At 43.9% G+C, this 18558-nt stretch overlaps 1 protein-coding gene across 1 annotated transcript; it reads left to right on the top strand.

The window, feature by feature from the left end:
• Positions 1-1533: 1533 nt before the first annotated feature.
• LOC311044865 (extracellular calcium-sensing receptor-like) lies at positions 1534-16279 on the top strand (the record flags this gene model as incomplete). Its single annotated transcript, XM_084056677.1, has 9 exons — positions 1534-1652; positions 1790-2084; positions 2673-2759; positions 3455-3724; positions 4150-4350; positions 4421-4696; positions 14222-14449; positions 14540-14663; positions 15366-16279. The coding sequence occupies 9 exons, from the start codon at positions 1534-1536 to the stop codon at positions 16277-16279; spliced, it is 2514 nt and encodes an 837-aa protein (XP_083912803.1).
• Positions 16280-18558: the final 2279 nt, after the last annotated feature.

The following is an 18558-nucleotide window of genomic DNA, read 5'->3' on the forward strand; positions in this document are numbered from 1 at the left end:
GCTGCCGTATCTTGCCAAAGCCAATTGATGCCCCTCCCCACTGATAGACAGGTAAGTCTAATGTCTAGTTTCTCAGGAACATGTCGCCGTATTGAAAGACTGCAAGGCCAATGGCCAAGAGCTTATTTGCAATTGCCCGTGTTGGTGTTAGAGCTGAGGTGGCTGGGCAGTGTTGGAGTGGTTGTGGATCATTGACGTTAATTGAATTCACTTGTTGTGCTGCTGCGCACCACATGGATGACCTACCCAGGCCCATGAAATTCACAGGCAGTCATAGTAGCCAATTAGAATGAAATCTGCTAAAACTGACTCATATACAGTACTGATACAGAACCATATATAGGCTATATATAGTCGCTGTCTGGTGGAAACAACATTTTAAATTATTATTTTAAAAACAATTTCAAATGGTGAAATCTACAAGCCATAATCCTAACATCCTAACATCCTGAGGGGAGGGGAGGAGAGGAGAGGGTAGGAGAAGGGGGAGAGGAAGGAAGAGGAACAATTCACTACTGTATATGTGAGGGCCGCAAAGCGGCCCAAACCTCTAGTTATTAATAATTAGAAATTTTAAATAGTGAAAAATCTATTAAAGTCATTATTAGTGCAAGTTCAATCACATTACATTTGAATGAAAATAACTACATACAATCTGTAATCTTTTTTGATTGATTGAATATTTTATTAGGCAAAAAAATGTAAAACAACACATTTACATTTAAAATACTTTGTCTAACAGGTCCGTTCATAAAAGTCCTTGCGGACTTGTTTCCAATGAGGGCCTTGGTATTCAATTCATAGACATCTGTGAATCTAATCTGTGAATCTAATGTGATTAGTGTGACCCTTACCTACAGTCAGTGAAGTCTAGGGCTGAATGTGACAAATATTGAGAATAATAGACTATGGCTTTGTACAAATATTGGTAATTCGCCAAAACCTTATTTTGTGAAATAAATGGGTTATATTTCACAGATAGTTATACAATTCTTGTACTATCTTAAAATTAAATCAATCTTAACCTTCGAGTTCAAAAATCATTGTTTTATATGATTGCCTTCCTGCCCTGGCATTTGGCCTTTGTGCCCTAAAACAATTTACAACACCAAAGGCCAAGTGGCCTTGCCCCTAAAATGACAAATTCCAAGCCTGGACACACACAACATTATTTTGGTAAGAAAGGCTTGCTAATGTACATTAAGCCCTGCCTCTACTGCCTCTGCCAAATAGGTGCTGTGAAAGATTACGTGATGTTGGTACAGGGGATGGCATAGTATTGATGCGTGGTTTGAAAGATTACGTAGTGAAATCAGATGGCACAGGGGACGGCATAGCAGTGTGTATAAAATGTAGCAACTGTACAATTGATTTAGAAAGGGGGAGGGTGTTAGACAGAGGAGGACAGTCATGAGGGTTTCACTAGACACACACCTGCTTTCATACATGTACTTGATCTTGATATTGTTCTTTTCATTCTCTGCTTTGTCTTCCTCACCTTCCTCTACTTGTGAGTTACAGGAACAGTTTAATATGAACAGAGTTTATAAGGCTGGAGACTTTATTCTGGGTGGCTTGCTTCATATCCACCGCTACTCTGTCTACTCTGAGTTGTCTTTCATCTCCAAGCAACAGGATCCCACTTGCTATGGGTGAGTATCACAAATACAATAGCAATAACATTAGGCAACTTGTTTTGATTGATAGTACCAATCAAACCAGTAGATTAGTTTATTTTGTATATGTCTACCAAGATAAACTTGTATGGTTAAGTGGATTTTTGTGTTAGATTTCACCTTGAAGGCTTCAGGTGTGCACAGACCATGGCTTTTGCCATTAATGAGATCAACAGAAACACCAGCCTGCTACCCAATGTGACTCTGGGATATAGTATCTATGATACCTGTTTGGCACTTGGAGTTACATTCCGTGCAACATTGTCATTGGTCACTGGGAGAGAGGATAAGTTTCAACTGGATGAGAGATGTGTTGGCTCCCCTCCAGTGCTAGGAATTGTGGGTACTGCTTCCTCAACAAGTTCTATTGCTATTGCTAGAATATTAGGTTTATACAGAGTGCCCCAGGTAAGTTTCCTATTTGAATCCCCTTTTACCATAGCATATTTTACGCCTAATTTTGGTTACTTTGTTATTTATTAATCTAATCTTTTTTACAGCTTGAAAGACATAAGATATAATTGTTGCTGTCGAGCAGAAACCTTTTTCGTACATAAATGCCCTACTTTGTCATACTACAGTGTCACACAAAAGCACCACAAATAGCCGATCTACAAGCTTACCTGACACCATATGACTTTGTGATCTTGTAGATCTGCTATTTTTGGTATTTCTTGTGTTTCTGTGGGTTGTATGAATATTGAACCAATGAAAAGTATTAAAAAGAGCTTGTGACTAAATAATAACTACATTGGATCCCACATTTCCTGAAAAGTAACCGTTTTTGACAGAAGAGAGAGAGAGAGAGAGAGAGAGAGAGAGAGAGAGAGAGAGAGAGAGAGAGAGAGGGGGGGGGGAGAGGGAGAGGGGGGGGATTATAACACAGGGATTATTGTTATATTCTCACATGCTCATATGCTCTTATTTCTCTGTTTGCAGTGGACAGTTGTTAATTATTTAATATATTAGAGAACAGATGTTTTGTACCTTTTTTAGGTCAGTTACTTTGCCACCTGTGCCTGTCTGAGTGACCATAACCAGTTCCCATCCTTCTATAGAACAATCCCAAGTGACGCCTTTCAGGTGACTTTTTATAGACTATTAGATCTGTTAGTATATAGTAGTACAGTGGTTCTCACATACTTTTTCATGTCATATGTTTCCACAGTATTTCAAAATGTTCACAGATAAAAAAAAGAAAAAGAAAAGATCGACAAGCTCACAAAGTTGTGATCTTGTATTTTCTCTCTTTTCAAATAGTCTATGTATATAGGGATAAAGTGGTTAAACTTATTTTGATGCTATTAACTGAATTTGCTGAGGACCAACCTAGAACCCCCTCAACGACACTTTGAAAATCACTGTAGTAGTACATATTTCACACTAGGCATGTAACGATTTATTGTAAATCGATTTAAATTGATTCAAACTGGTGACGATTTAAACCAATTTAATAAAAAACTGAATTGCGATGCAAAAAATTGCCAGAGTAAAATTTTGGACAGGTGGAAAATTTGGATTCGAATTGTGTCGTGAGTTGAGTGAATTGTTACATGCCTATTCCACACACTTGACAAATACCTCCCTCTATTGAGTATATTACAGTATTGCATATCTTGTTAGTATTACTGCTGGTGCTGAAGGTCTTTAATGACAGCATCAAAAGAGAATGATTAGACCTTTTCTATTGTGGAATCTGTGTAGGAGATTCACTAATTCACTAAGTGAATAATCTAGCCTAAGCACGTATCCCTCCATTATATCCATTATCCAACCAGGTGCGAGCTATGCTCCAGATTATGAGGTTGTTCAGGTGGACCTGGGTTGGATTGGTGATTATTGATAATGACTATGGACACAATGCTGCCAGATCCTTCCAGTCTGAACTGGACCAGTCTGGTTTGGCTTGTCTAGCGTATGTGGAGGTTGTGCCCATTGACTCTGACCCAGATGAACTTCAGAGGATTGTCTCTGTGATGAAGAAATCCACAGCTCGTGTGGTCATTGCATTTGTATTTGAGAGTCGTATGCCTAAACTCATGGAGGAGGTTTGGTTCATTATTCATGATGCATTCATAATTAAAAGTAATATGAAATTAGCTTTATTGAAGTGTATACATTCTTTAAGAATACATTTTTAAAGCATGTTTAATGCAATGCAATTTAATCACTCTCTAGATTCATCAATTTAAATGCTCAGCAAATGTGTGCTTATTTTAAACATGTTCTTATTTCCCTTTTGGTCTCAGTGCTTCTGCATACAATAAGCAAACAGATAACACCAATCAAACATCTTGCTGCTATAACCAATTCTTAAAAAGTCTGTCTGTGGGTTTTGAACCTATGAAAGGTATTAAAAAGAGCTTGGGACTAAATAATAACTACCATCCATTTGAACACAGGTTCGGTTTTGGACATACAAGGTTTTTGTCGAACAGAAATTATATATAGTACATTTGGTTCAACACAATAGGTGGTAAAGCAGAATGTGACAGGTCTGCAATGGATGGCCAGTGAGGCGTGGACATCATCGGCCAAACTCCAGAACTTCATGCCGTACCTGAGAGGCACCCTGGGTATTGCCATCCGTCGTGGAGAGATACCAGGTCTCAAGGACTTCTTGTTAAAAATACATCCTGACAATGAGCTTGACAGCAGCCATGAAAATAGCATTGTGAGTATTTTTGGTTAATTTGATATTAAACTGGTTCATTTATGTTTAAGTCTTAATTGTGTTTCTTCAGGTGAGGCAGTTTTGGGAGCACACGTTTCAGTGTAAGTTTGCACCCCTTCCTACAGAGTGGGTGGATAATGGTGGAGGGGTGTGTACTGGAAAAGAGGACTTAGGAACAGCAGAAACTTCACTGTTGGATGTGTCTGACCTCAGACCAGAGTATAATGTGTACAAGGCTGTGTATGCTCTGGCCCATGCCCTCCATGACATGTTGCAATGTGTGCCAGGAAGAGGGCCTTTCATTGGGCACAGCTGTGCCAGTTTGCAGACAATACAACTATGGCAGGTATGATATGAATTCACAGGAGCAAATTCAACAGTTACAGCTTTATTCCTTTCCACATTCGCAAAGTATTCACCGAAAATCATTATTCCTATTGTATACCAACAGTCACACAAAAGTTATCCAGTCCAGTGCTTTTCTATTCCCTACATACATACAACATACCATCACATCTTGTCAACAAAATGTTTCCGTCAATACAACAGTCACTCACAACAGTCAACTCACTCAACTATATGTTTGTGATGAGAGACATAATACCACAACAAACCACATCTAGCACTAAATGGAATAAGCTTTGAAAGTAACAAGTAGCCTAATGCCAAGGTTATTTATTACAGCTAAACATTCAGCCAGTGGTGGAAAAAGTACTCAATTTGTAGAAATACTCTGTTTCAAGTAAAAGTCTGGAATTCAACAGTAAACAGTAAAAGTAGTCATCGTTATGCAGAATGTCCCATTTCAAGTTTTCAAATATACAAAAATCTTTTGAAAATAGCAGATCTACAAGCTCGATCTGCTATTTCCAAATTACCGAAATGTATATAGGGCTGAAGTGGGTAATGTATGTTATTATAGCGTAAGTTCCAGAATGGTACTTACTATGCGATATCATCGCCCTCTAGCGATGCCACAGAGCAAACACACCGATCTCCCGAGCAACAATCGTCACAGATGATTGGTAAAGGGTTAGTGTGACGTAAAAAAATGGAGACCGGTTGTAGTATGAATACTCTTACGTCTTGCCGCTCAGCTTCAGCGCCGACATCGCCACGGGGGTCGACCTGGGGGTGGCAGGTCTCCCACCCATGGACCGGGACCTAGCCACCGCCATCGAGAAGGCCAAACCGGGTCGGGTAGGCAAGGACCGCAGATGCGGACACCCCACCTTCACCAACCCGAAGATGAAGGCCCTCTCCGGTGCACACGCCGTGCTCTACAAGGCCTCCGCGTCTGCTGTGAAGGGGCTGAACGCGGGGTCGATGCTCCAGGAGTCGGCCGCAGAGAAGCTCAAGGAGCTGGTAGCCAGGCCTCTACTGGAGTCAGACACGGCGGTGGACCTGCACACCACATTCATCGACGACGCCACGGAGCTCGCCCAGCTGGTACAGTGGGCCATACTCTGCAGCTGCAACGCCATAATGTGGTCGGGTCGGGCCATGGCCCTCACGGCGGACCTGGAGAGGGCCCAGTGTGTCAAATGTCTTGTGTAGAACAGGGGTTCAATGTAGTCAAAACATTAATTCCATCTGCAACTTTGCAGTTCCCTCTTCCGTCCGGCAGAGGGCTTCCAAACGCCTCTGCAGTGCGGAAGAGACACAAAATGGTCGCCTCTCTCTCCCCTCTCAAAATGGCGGAGGAGAGGCGGATGTTGTTGACTCTGAAAACCCCGGTGTTACACCGGCGAAACTCCCCAGGGGGAACGAAAGTTTCGCTCAAGGTAAGCACGTCTCACAAAATGGCGGTTCCTCTCAACCTTCCCAAGATGGCGGCCAGGCAGAGACGGAACTTACAGCAACGAACCCCGGTGCAACCCTATCAACGCTCCCCGAAGGGTGCAGCGGACCGAGTAGGTACAACACCGCAGAAAGGTTCCAGTGTCTCGTCACTCAGGGCGACGAGGCCTCGCGTTCCCATGGGAACAGGCGCTCGCTCGGTGACGAAGGCGACATTAGCCCAGCTAACGCTAGCATGCGATGCTACAGGGCGGATGTCGACGGTCGATTGGAATCCCCGTCTACGTCACGAACATCACGGGCTTCCCTCACCAGCGTACGATCAGAATCCGACAGGACAGATGAAGTCAGCAGCCCCCACCTTCCCCACGAATCCTCTCGCTCGCTGTCTTTCCAGATGGAAAGCTTGCAATCCACATCCTTGGGTATTACGCACCGTGCAAAAAGGATACAGATTACGATTCAGGAGCTCACCTCCACTGTCCACCACGGTAGTGTTCTCCCGGGCGTCAGGCCAGGCGGCCATCACGCTGCGGGACGAGGTGTCAGCTCTTTTGAGCAAGGGTGCTATCAGAGAACTATCTCCGGATCAGAACCGGCTCGGTTTCTACACGTAATATTTTCTGGTGAAAAAGAAGGGGGGGGGGGGGGGGGGGGGGCGTAAGACCTATTCTGAACCTCAAAGGCCTGAACAGGTACATGATGATTTTCAAATTTCGTATGCTTACGACGAAAACGCTGCTGGAGCAGGTTCGTCAGGGAGATTGGTGGACGAGTATAGATCTCAAGGATGCTTACTTCCACGTCCCAATCTACCCGCCGCACCGCGAATTTCTGCGCTTCAGCTTCGAAGGCAGAGTGTACGAGTACACGGTGCTACCGTTTGGCATGTCACTGGCCCCAGGGTGTTCGTGAAATGCACGGAGGCGGCTAAAGCCCCGCTACGGCAGCAGGGTCTGCGTCTGGTGAAGTATATAGACGACTGGCTGCTGTCAGCGGAGTCGAGGGAAGAGGTGGCGCGCCACACCAGAGTGGCCATCGCTCACCTACAGTCCTTGGGCTTCACAGTCAACGTTCAGAAGAGCGTTCTGATTCCGTCCCAACAAACCACCATCCTGGGGGTATCCTTGGATTCCACCAGGATGGTCGCGCGCCTGTCTCAGGACAGGATAGCGAGTTTCCTGGCTTGCGTGAGGTCCATGCGCCTGGGGCGCAAGGTCACGTACAGGACTTGCATGTAAGCTGCCGGGCTCATGGCCTCGGCCGTGAGCCTGATTCAGCTTGGCAGGCTGAACATGAGACCCTTTCAGAGGTGGATGCAGTCTCTCAGGATACCGCATTCCATGGGCTCTCAAAAGGTGGTAGTGTCAGCACAGTGTGTGTCGTCACTCCGACAGTGGACGCAGGCGACCTTCTTGTCCGAGGGTGTCAAGATAGGCGCCGTAGCGTCCTGGAAAGTGATTACCACGGACGCCAGCCTCTCAGGTTGGGGGGCTGTTCACGAAGGCTACTCAGCCCAGGGTGTGTGGGACTCTTCCCAGAAGAGAGCACACATCAACTACCTGGAGCTGCTGGGGGTCTTCCTGGCTCTCAAACACTTCGAGAGCCGAATCGGAGGGTGTCATGTTCTGGTCAGAACGGACAACACCACAACGATGTGCTATGTCAACAAACAAGGAGGATTGGGTTCCCTTGTGTTGGACAGACTGGCCAACGAAATGACGCTATGGAGCATACAACGCTTGGCGCAGTTGCGCGCCATTCACGTGCCGGGCCACCTGAACAGCGGGGCGGACCTGCTGTCCAGGGGGGGGCCACGGTGCGGGGAATGGTCGCTCTGCCAGAGGGCAGTGGATCTCATCTGGGCCCGGTTCGGCCAGGCGCAGATCGATCTGTTTGCATCCAGTGAGAACACGAAGTGCCAGCGCTTCTTTTCGCTCAGGATGGAGAGCCAGTCCCTGGGAATAGACGCTCTAGCTCACGCTTGGCCAAGCGTACTGCTTTACGCATTTCCACCCCTGGAGCTGATCCGCCCGACTCTGGTTCGGATCAGGACTCAGGGGGTGAGGGTTCTGCTGGTGGCACCAGCGTGGGGCGCGTGGAGGTCGGAGTTAGCTCCCCTGCTCTACGACGTGCCGTGGCGGATCCCCCCGCTCAGGAACCTCCTGACGCAAGGAGGGAACGAGGTGTTCCACGAGAACCCCAAGGACCTCGACCTGTGGGTTTACCCCGTGAAAGGTTGAGTCTGATCTCACAAGGCCTTCCCCCTGCAGTGGTGGCCACTATACAGGGGGCTAGGGCAATGTCCACCAGAAGTCAGTATGACACCAGGTGGACTATGTTCGAGACTTGGTGCCTGGAACAGTCTCCTCAGGTGGAGGCTTCCCAGGCATCGGTGGTGGCCGTTCTGACTTATCTGCAAGACAGACTAGATCAGGGTTCGGCTTTCTCCACTATAAAGGTGTACTTGGCTGCCATTTCCGCGTGCCATGAAGGTTACCATGGCGACTCGGTGGGCAAGCACCCGCTGGTGCGCCGTTTCATGAACGGTGCCAAGCGGACTAGGCCAGTCAACAGACCTTTGTTTCCTAAATGGGACCTAGCCCTTGTGCTGACGGCACTGTGTAGGCCTCCATTTGAGCCTCTTGAGACTGCGTGCTTGCGCATTGTTAGTTTCAAGACGACGCTCCTTTTGGCCCTTTGCACGGCAAAACATGTGGGCGACATGCAAGCACTCTCTGTGAGTGAGGATTGCATGCGGTTCTCGGACGATGGCCAGAGGGTTTTGGTTGAAACCCAATTTGGCATATGTGTCCAAAACCGGTGTGGTCGCCAGAGCTCCTGTGGAGCTGGGGGCTTTTCACCCTCCACCGTTTGCCTCGGCAGAAGATAAACGGTTGCATTGTCTCTGTCCGGTGAGAGCCTTGAGGCTCTACTGTCAGATGACGGCAGCTGGTCGTGTGTCGCCTCAGCTTTTCGTCTCCTACGACCGAGGTCGTAAGGCGGCGGTGGCTAAACCGACTCTGTCCAGATGGATTGTGGAGGCGATTCGGTTGGCATATGTGAGTAGTGGCACTGCGGTCCCAGTGGGACTGAGAGCGCATTCTACTCGAAGTGTGTCTGCATCATGGGCCCTTTACAAAGGGGTGTCGCTGCAGGACATATGCTCGGCTGCCAACTGGTCGTCACCGTTGACATTCGTGTTTTTCTACAGCTTGGCCGTGGCGGCATCTGAGATGGCGCACACAGTCCTGGGTGTAGTGGCTGCGCCAAGGTAGGTTGGGGACGCAGGGCCTCAGGGCGTGCGTTTTTCGACACCTTTATGCAGTGGCTGGTTCAGACATTCAGGTGACGAGACAGGCCGGGGGCTTGGTCTCTCTGTATGGTTCTGATTAAGCCTTCCTTGCCCTCTTGGGACCTGATAGACAAGGTCCTGGGAGGAGGAGGCCTTGGTTTCCCTGCAACATTTAGTCAGACTGGAGTTGTCTGGATTGGTGGCTAGGGACAGGACTTAAAGTCTGTCAAGGTCTTGCCTTTAAATCCTCCTGATCCATGATCCTGTGGGATCATGGGCTACCTGGTGGCCAAGGTCAGGTCGGGGACTTGACCTGTGGCCTTGGGTGGCATTGGGTGGGGTTGGTGGAACTGTGGGCTCCCCCGGGGGACGTGTATGTGTCCCATAGTAAGTACCATTCTGGAACTTACGCTATAATAACCCTAGGTTACAACTGTAACCCAGGTTTTATTAGTAATGTAAGAATGGTACTTACGTTAGAACCCCATCTGAGTGCAAGCTAGCATGCAGAGTAGAAGGTTCAGAGGTCGAGCGCTGATGACGTAAGAGTATTTATACTACAACCGGTCGCCGTTTTTTTTTACGTCACTAACCCTTTACCAATCATCTGTGAGGATTGTTGCTCGGGAGATCGGTGTGTTTGCTCTGTGGCATCGCTAGAGGGCGATGATATCCCATAGTAAGTACCATTCTTACATTACTAATAAAACCTGGGTTACAGTTGTAACGTAGGGTTTGTAATAATAATCCAAATCTACAAAGTAACTTGTAACTAAAGTTTTCAAATAATTGTAGTGGAGTAAAAGTACAATATTTGCCTCTCTCAATATTATATCAGTTATGTCCAACTGTGGAATCTTGTTGTGGCATCTAGGTCTGTGATTCTCAACTTTAATTTTAAGTACCCACAGCTGCAGTGCATAATGTATTGATTAGACCACGGACCTGCAGAGCTGCTAAACGATTCACTGTTAATCATAGATGGTCTAAAGCAGGGGTCTTCAACGTTTTTCAGGCCATGGACCCCCTAGCTGAGAGAGAGATGAAGCAGGGAATCCCTCTAAATTGAATAAAATTGTGTTACAGATTCAACTTTTTTTTAATTCCTTCTACAACTATACCTCTTTGCCAAAAATAGCCGATCGACAAGCTCACAACTCCTCACAGTGGGAGGCGCTGTGAGCTTGTACAGTAGATCTGCTATGTTTGGTTAAAGTTCTCCTCAGAAAATGGATGCTAGGGTTCAAGTGGTTAATGTAAAAAAAATCACACCCAGTGTGAAGTGGGCGGTGTGTGGTCATCACAACATGACTCACTTTAAAAAGGATAAATTACTTTTTAAAGTCCATACTGCTATTCATAGGGCTGCACATGTGTCATGTGTTTCGCTAGCCAATCACAGTCCTGAATTTGTAAAGTCAGCCAATCACATTACAGTTAGTGGTGATGACACTAGCTGTAATGTGATTGGCTGACTTTGCAAAAGTATCGATTTGCATTAACAATGGAAGGGTTAGGGGGTACACAAATTTTTTGGTCGGTGTCCAAAACTCACTTATAGGGGGCGGCTACACCGCCCCAAAAATGTGGCGGCCCCCCTGTAGTAACTCTGAGGACCCCCTAGGTCCAGACAGGACAGGCAGGCCAATCAGACGGCAGGCCACCGGGAATTCTCCCGCTCCTCCCGGCGGCCAAACCGGGCTTGCACACACACAAACACACACACACACACACACACACACACACACACACACACACACACACACACACACACACACACACACACACACACACACACACACACACTATAACTAGAAAATCAGTTCCTGCAGAAACTGCCTGGGCTCACTGAAAACATCCGCAAGTTGATGTACAGTAGAAAATGTATTTAAGCAGAATATGCATTTAAAGGTACAAACAGTTTTTATCAAATTACAACTTTAAATGGAATATAAATGTAAAAGCATTAATAAGCTTAACAGAAATTGTATTGACTAGAATACTTTTGTATACATATATGTATACATATGTGTACAAATAGAATCAGCAATTCAGTGGACTAACTTTAAAAGTCCAAAACGTTTGGTAAAACCATGGTTGCTACGGTCTAATAGACGGTTGCTAGGGTGAAACAAATAAAGTATTTTTAACTCACTTTGATTATGTGTAGTACTTTTACTCAAATAAGTTACTTTTTACTCACTATAATCACTTAGGTACTTAACTATATACTGTACTATTAAGCATTAGTTAATACGTATTTCATCATGAATTCTTCATATTAATCCATTACTAAACTTACTCAGTAAACAAAGTGATAAAAGCTTCAATAATACACTATTTAGCACTAGTAAAGGATTGTGTATACTTAATTCATCATTAATTCATCATTTGTATAGCATTATTCATAAATGACTAAGCATACTTACTAAGCAGTTTGCATATGAATAAGTGTTTATAAATGTGTATTGACACACTCACTAACCTTGTCTACATAATTATGTGTACAAATGTACACACTTCTAAATAGTCAAACTTGTGATTTATTAAGGTAGTTACTAGTCGTTAGTTAAGTATATTGTGTGAGCCCATCTAAATTCATATATCATATCATTACAAAAACAACACGCTGTTGAAAGCCTGCCAGTCATCCTAAAGGGACAATATTTTAGTTACTCCACTGCGGCCCCTACATATATTGTCAATAGAAAAAATCCATTGACCAGAGCTGTAGGGGGCGCAGTGGAGTAACTATATATTTTTTTCCATCCAGTGAAATATTTTCTTTTCTTGCCAAAAAGTGTATTTTAGACGTGAGGTGGGGGCTACGAGTGTTCCCACTAAGGAAAGTAGGTTTTCAACATCTTAAAACCGTCTTTTTTTTGTTGAGTAGCGAAAGTGTATTTTTAATTTTACCACAGAAGAGAGGCTGCAGCCGCTGCTCACAGTCCCTCATTGGAAACAAGACCGCAAGGACTTGCATGAACGGACCAGCACAAGGAATTATCCTTATCCTTATGTGTTTATAGAAATAACCCAGCAGAGTGTACGTTTACACCTCAAGATCAGTTTTTTGTTGAAAACTTCTGCTGAGATGAAATGATCATTCTATCCTTTCATAGGCAGAGAGAGGACCCTACTGAGCATGTGCACAAGAAGTCTCACCCCTCTAGCTTTTTTCTAATTAGAATTATTGAGTGTGTTACTTTTGTCCCCTGTTACTTTTGTCCTGGGTCTCCCTTACTATGCATCCGCTTTATCTAATGGTGCCAGCGTTTTTTACCTGTTTTAACGATCTTTGGAGAGAACCACGGTGTGCACGCAGGTGTAAAAATAAAATGTCTGTGGGGTGGGGGAGGGTCTCGTCTATCCACTGGAACAAAAACATTTCTACCGTATCGGCCATTTTGTTGCTATTGCCCTTTGAAAATGCCTCGTTTCCACAAAAAAAAAAATCTGAGCTAGAATTGTTTTTCTACAAATCCTAATATAGGAAAGGACGGAATGGACGTTTTTTGGGATGACGTCACATGCGTCCAGTCCTTCTGTCAGCGCCGAGGGATCATTCATAAGTTGCGTTAAAGCGCCGTCTTGTGGAATAAAAAATAAATAATAATAATTTAATCGAAATAGATCTATGTCAATGGCAGTCAACGGTTGGAAACACTACCCTTCCTCTCTGCCTGGCCTACTTGTTGTTAACTAGTTGTACGGACGCTTGTTTTCTATTGTTGTATTGTTTATTGGATCTTGTTTAGTCGATACACTTATTTGTTTTAGCTCCTGCTCATTTCATTTTGCTATTTTGTCTCATCTGTTTAAGGAAATAGGTAGCTGATATATTGCACTTTTACCTTAGCGCTAGGTATACTCTTGGTTGCTTGTTTTAGCAGAAAATGCACTTAAGACTTGATCAGGTGATCAGTAGTTTTCGTTCCCTATACCTATGTTGAATGCACTTATTGTAAGTCGCTTTGGATAAAAGCGTCTGCTAAATGACTGTAATGCAATGTAATGATCTGAACGGGCGTAGATCTAAGATCTAAGTTGGTAGGGAATGTGTTAAGGGGTAAACTGGAGTATGAAGAGGAGTGTTCAGATTAAGTTGACAAAATATTTTTGCTTTGGAAGAAAATCTTAGCTGTTTATAACTTTAGCAGAGCGGAGTAGCCAGTGGCTTTGGCTGAAAAGGAAAGACCCTAGTTGGTCTCCCAAATAAGCCGGCTGGACAGATGCAGAGGGAAGTGTTTCTGGGACGCCAGAATTCACTTCTGAGCCTACTGGAGACGCCGTGGGGTTAAATCAGCGAATCGTTGGTGAAACTTGAAAATCCCTGAGGAGTGTCTGTCGAGCTGTCTCAACATCACAGCGCATCAAGTCTTCTATCTTTAGGTATGCGGCCAAGTGCAAGCCTGGCTCAGGGAGTAGGACGCCCGTGCCATGCAGAGTCCTTAGGCACTTTGGATCTTTAACATCATGTCCTGTGTTTTCGAAATGAAATGGCATATGATTAGTTTTCACAAGACATACAATATAACTGAATTGGCTGTAAACGCTCGTTTCTGCTGGAGGTAAAATCACCATGTTAGACTGCAGGCTGACTACGGCGGGCCACAGGCCACTGTTGCCATCGTCACTGATCACATGACCCCTAACAAAAATCGGTTCCCGTGCTCTTGGCTGCAAATCAGCCCTAAATTATATATATGACATGGTTACATTTTGACAATGAGTGGTAATCAAGTTGTTAATTATTTTCCTCATCACAATTTCTAGCTTGTCTATTACCTGGAAAAGGTCAACTTCACCACCTCATTTGGTGATGATGTATCATTTGATGAGAATGGTGATTCTTTACCAATCTATGATGTCATGAACTGGGTGTGGCTCCCTGATGGAAGCATGAATGTTCACAATGTGGGTGTGGTCAAGAAGTCAGCCTCTGGAGATGAAGAACTCATCCTTGATGAAGACAAAATCTTCTGGAACTTTGAATCCAAAAAGGTCACTTTGGCTTTCTGAAGTAACTAATGTTGAGCTCATGGTGTGAATGTAATTCAGACTGAAACTGATCATTGTTCCTTTCCTCTGTAGCCTCCTCGGTCAGTGTGCAGTGAGAGCTGTTCCCCTGGAACCCGTGTGGCCAGAAGGAAAGGAGAACCTGTCTGCTGCTTTGACTGCATTGCTTGTTCTGAGGGAGAGATCAGCAATCAGACAGGTTGGTTGGTTGATTGATTGATTGATTGATTGATTGATTGATTGATTGATTGATTGGATCTTTTGATTCATTAATTGAGTTGTGATTGGTGGTGATTGATTTGGTTATAGCACATAGGCAATATACAGACACATTTGTATCAAAGAAAAAACAATACACCTAACACCTAACTTTGATTCTGCCTATATGTGGCCGTCTTTTTGCAATTTTCAATTGGTACGGAGCGGAGCGAAATAAGCACAATGGCAACAAAACACTCCGTTCCGATTGAAAACTATCGCAAAAAGACGGCCATGAGGTTAGGTGTGACTGTACCCTGAAGGCTTATTTCCATTGTGGTCCTCTGGACATATGAAATAAATACTTTCATAATAATTGATAAAGTTAATCTAGTTAGAACCAAAAACGTTTCCGTATTGATTATTTAAGTATTCTTTTGGAGCAATTGTTGTGAGTTTTTTTAAAGGCAATGAGGGAAACACTAAATTTAATTTCCTTTGACAATTTGTTCCAATCCACTGCTGTGCTGTACAAGAAGCAGTTTTTACCCACTAGGCCTAGAGTGTAATACTGGTGAGTTTTATTTACAAGTGAAAAGTAATTTGACAGATACTAAAATTATTTTAAGTGAGCAGAATTTGTATGTAGATTGTGCAATTTTCAACTACTTGTCTGTCCCTTTAACCTTTCCGTCTTTGTTAGACTCTACAGAGTGCACCAGTTGTCCAGAGGACTTCTGGTCCAGTCCCCAGCGTGACCACTGTGTCCCTAAGAGCATGGAGTTCCTCTCCTACCATGAGACCCTGGGTATCTCCTTGACAACCATCTCATTGATAGGCACACTTAGCTGTGCCATCGTCATGGGAATCTTCATCTATCATCGTGACACACCCATGGTACGCGCCAACAACTCAGAACTCAGTTTCCAACTTTTGATGTCACTGAAACTGTGTTTCATGTGTTCACTTCTGTTCATTGGCCGTCCCAGGCTCTGGACATGTCAGCTGAGGCATGCAATATTTGGGATCAGCTTTGTGCTGTGTGTCTCATGTATCCTGGTAAAGACTATGGTGGTGTTGGCCGTGTTCAAGGCCTCCAAGCCTGGGGGTGCAGGCATTATGAAGTGTTTTGGTGCTATGCAGCAGAGAGGAACAGTTCTGGCTCTTACTTCCATCCAGGCAATAATCTGCACAGCCTGGCTTGTGTCTGCCTCACCAACTCCTCATAAAAACACACAACACAACAGTGATAAGATAGTCTATGAGTGTGAAGTGGGATCAACAGTTGGTTTTGCAGTGTTACTAGGTTATATTGGTTTACTGGCACTCCTCAGCTTCGCCCTAGCATTCATGGCAAGGAATCTTCCAGACAACTTCAATGAAGCCAAGTTAATCACTTTCAGCATGTTGATCTTCTGTGCCGTGTGGATAGCCTTTATCCCAGCATATATCAGCTCTCCAGGCAAATATGCAGATGTAGTGGAGGTATTTGCTATTTTAGCATCTAGTTTTGGCCTTTTGGTGGCACTGTTTGGACCAAAGTGTTATATAATAATTTGTAAACCTGAGAGAAACACTAAGAAGTCCATCATGGCTCGCGGTGCCACCAAGATGTAGAAGCAGAAATTCAATGATAACACATTTTCTGTGTATTTTATAACAATAACATATATATTAGATTGATGATAACCTTGTTAGTAATATATTTCGTTTTCTACCTAAGTGAACTAGTTGCAGTAATCTGTTCAGAGATGAAAACACCAATTATCTATCATGAATAAACATTGGTAAAAGGTTTGGTGATTGTGGTGACCTACATATAGATGAGAAAGAATTGCACTCCTTCATGGGTCAAAGTAATACAGGTATGTAAGCGGCATGTTGTTTAAAAAAGAAACTTGGTTGTGAGAACTGCACTTCTGCATTCCTGGAGTGCGGAAGTGCCGGGGACTGGAAGGGTACCTCCTTCAAGTCACAGGTGGACATTTGGTCAATAATTCACAATATGCCTTTAGGGGAGTGAGACAGTGTTGGCCGGGGACACAGGGAGGGGAAGACCAGGTTCCTACCGTGGACATAATGCGAATGGGAAAAACTCCCCAACCCTTAGTTTGATGTTTGATTTGCTATGTCAAGAATAAACAGTACTTTTTACCTGTAACTTTGTAACCTTAAGATGCTGTGCTCTTGGCGATAAATTTTCCCCCGTGGGATAATAAAGGTATCTATCTATCTCAAATATTTTTCCTACAAAAACACGTTAAACAAACCATTCATTAGAATACTTTAGTCTATTTAGATATAACTACAATTGGGGTATTTTGTATTAACAACAATTTCCATGTGCTGTTGTTCATCTCATTCTGTATGACCCTGTACAATAGACGTAGCAAGATGTAACCCAGGTTTCAAAAAGGTTTTCAAAAGGTTTGTCACTGCTGTCTGTGTGTCACTGACAGAGACACACACACACACACACATACACACACACACACACACACACACACACACACACACACACACACACACACACACACACACACACACACACACACACACACACACACAATCACACACACACACACACACACACACACACAATCACACACACACACACACACACACACACACACACACACACACACACACACACACACACACACACACACACACACACACACACACACACTCAGTCTCAATCAAAAGGTTTTCAAAAGGTTTGTCACTGCTGTCTGTGTGTCACTGACACACACACACACACACACACACACACACACACACACACACACACACACACACACACACACACACACACACACACACACACACACACACACACACACACACACACACACACACACACACACACACACACACACTCAGTCTCAATCAATCAGTCAGTCAGTCAGTCAGTCACACCAGTGCTTGCAATTGCCAATCATTGCAATCACAGCCACACCCTACTATAAAGCAGAGTCAGTCTGCAGTAGCAGAGTGAGGTGCACATCACTCTGGGCCTGCTGCAGGTCTGTACTAATTTCCAAACAATACTCACATTTCCAACTTGTTACATTTGATCAAATTACTAAAAACACTTATTGTGGCTTTTAGAATTCCACCCACTGATCGCAAACTGGCTGGCACAACCTGCTAGCTATGACTATGAATCTGATTGAATTGATGAGTGAAATGTTTGTTTCCCATTTGAATGTTTTTTTTTATTTGAAATGTTTGTTCTAATTTGATTGTTTTTGGTTCGAATGTAATTATTTTGGAAGTCATGAAATGCTTGTAGAAAAGCTGTTTTTTAGTTGATCGATGATCGTGTAGATCTGCTGTTTTTTTTATTTGAAATTAATTTGGCCTTTTCTATTAATCCAGGCCAGGTTATTTTTCTTGATTGAAAGGATCATGATGGCGAGCCAACTAACCGAACCAAACCATAACTGAAGTTTGTCCTACCTGCAGTAGGCCAAAGAGCAGCAGCCACACATTATCCCCTCAAGTAACAATTCACACTACACTGCCCTCACACAGCCACTTCCCTCTGACTTGACTATAGAAATACCTTGACCTTTTAAAGACTCTGTTGGACTTACTTTGATACCTTGCTGAAAGTTACTAATCTGTTGTATGTTTTGCTTTATTTTCCTTTTTGATGAATACAGTTTATTTTGCTTCAATCATGTCTCTTGTCTATTTAATTTAATGTTTCCATCAATATAATTTATTCCTCCACTCTTAACCTACCTCTGTCTGCAGTAAACTGGTCCTATAACAGTTATGCTTTGCCCACACTAAGCATATGCTACAAATAGTAAACATGGCAACTTGTGTCCTTGTTAATTAATGTTAGCATGTTTTGAAACGATCTCCGGTGACGCAATGGTCTCATT

The sequence above is a fragment of the Gymnoscopelus microlampas genome, assembly GCF_963454915.1.
Source record: "Gymnoscopelus microlampas genome assembly, chromosome: 5".
NCBI classification, from domain to species: domain Eukaryota; kingdom Metazoa; phylum Chordata; class Actinopteri; order Myctophiformes; family Myctophidae; genus Gymnoscopelus; species Gymnoscopelus microlampas.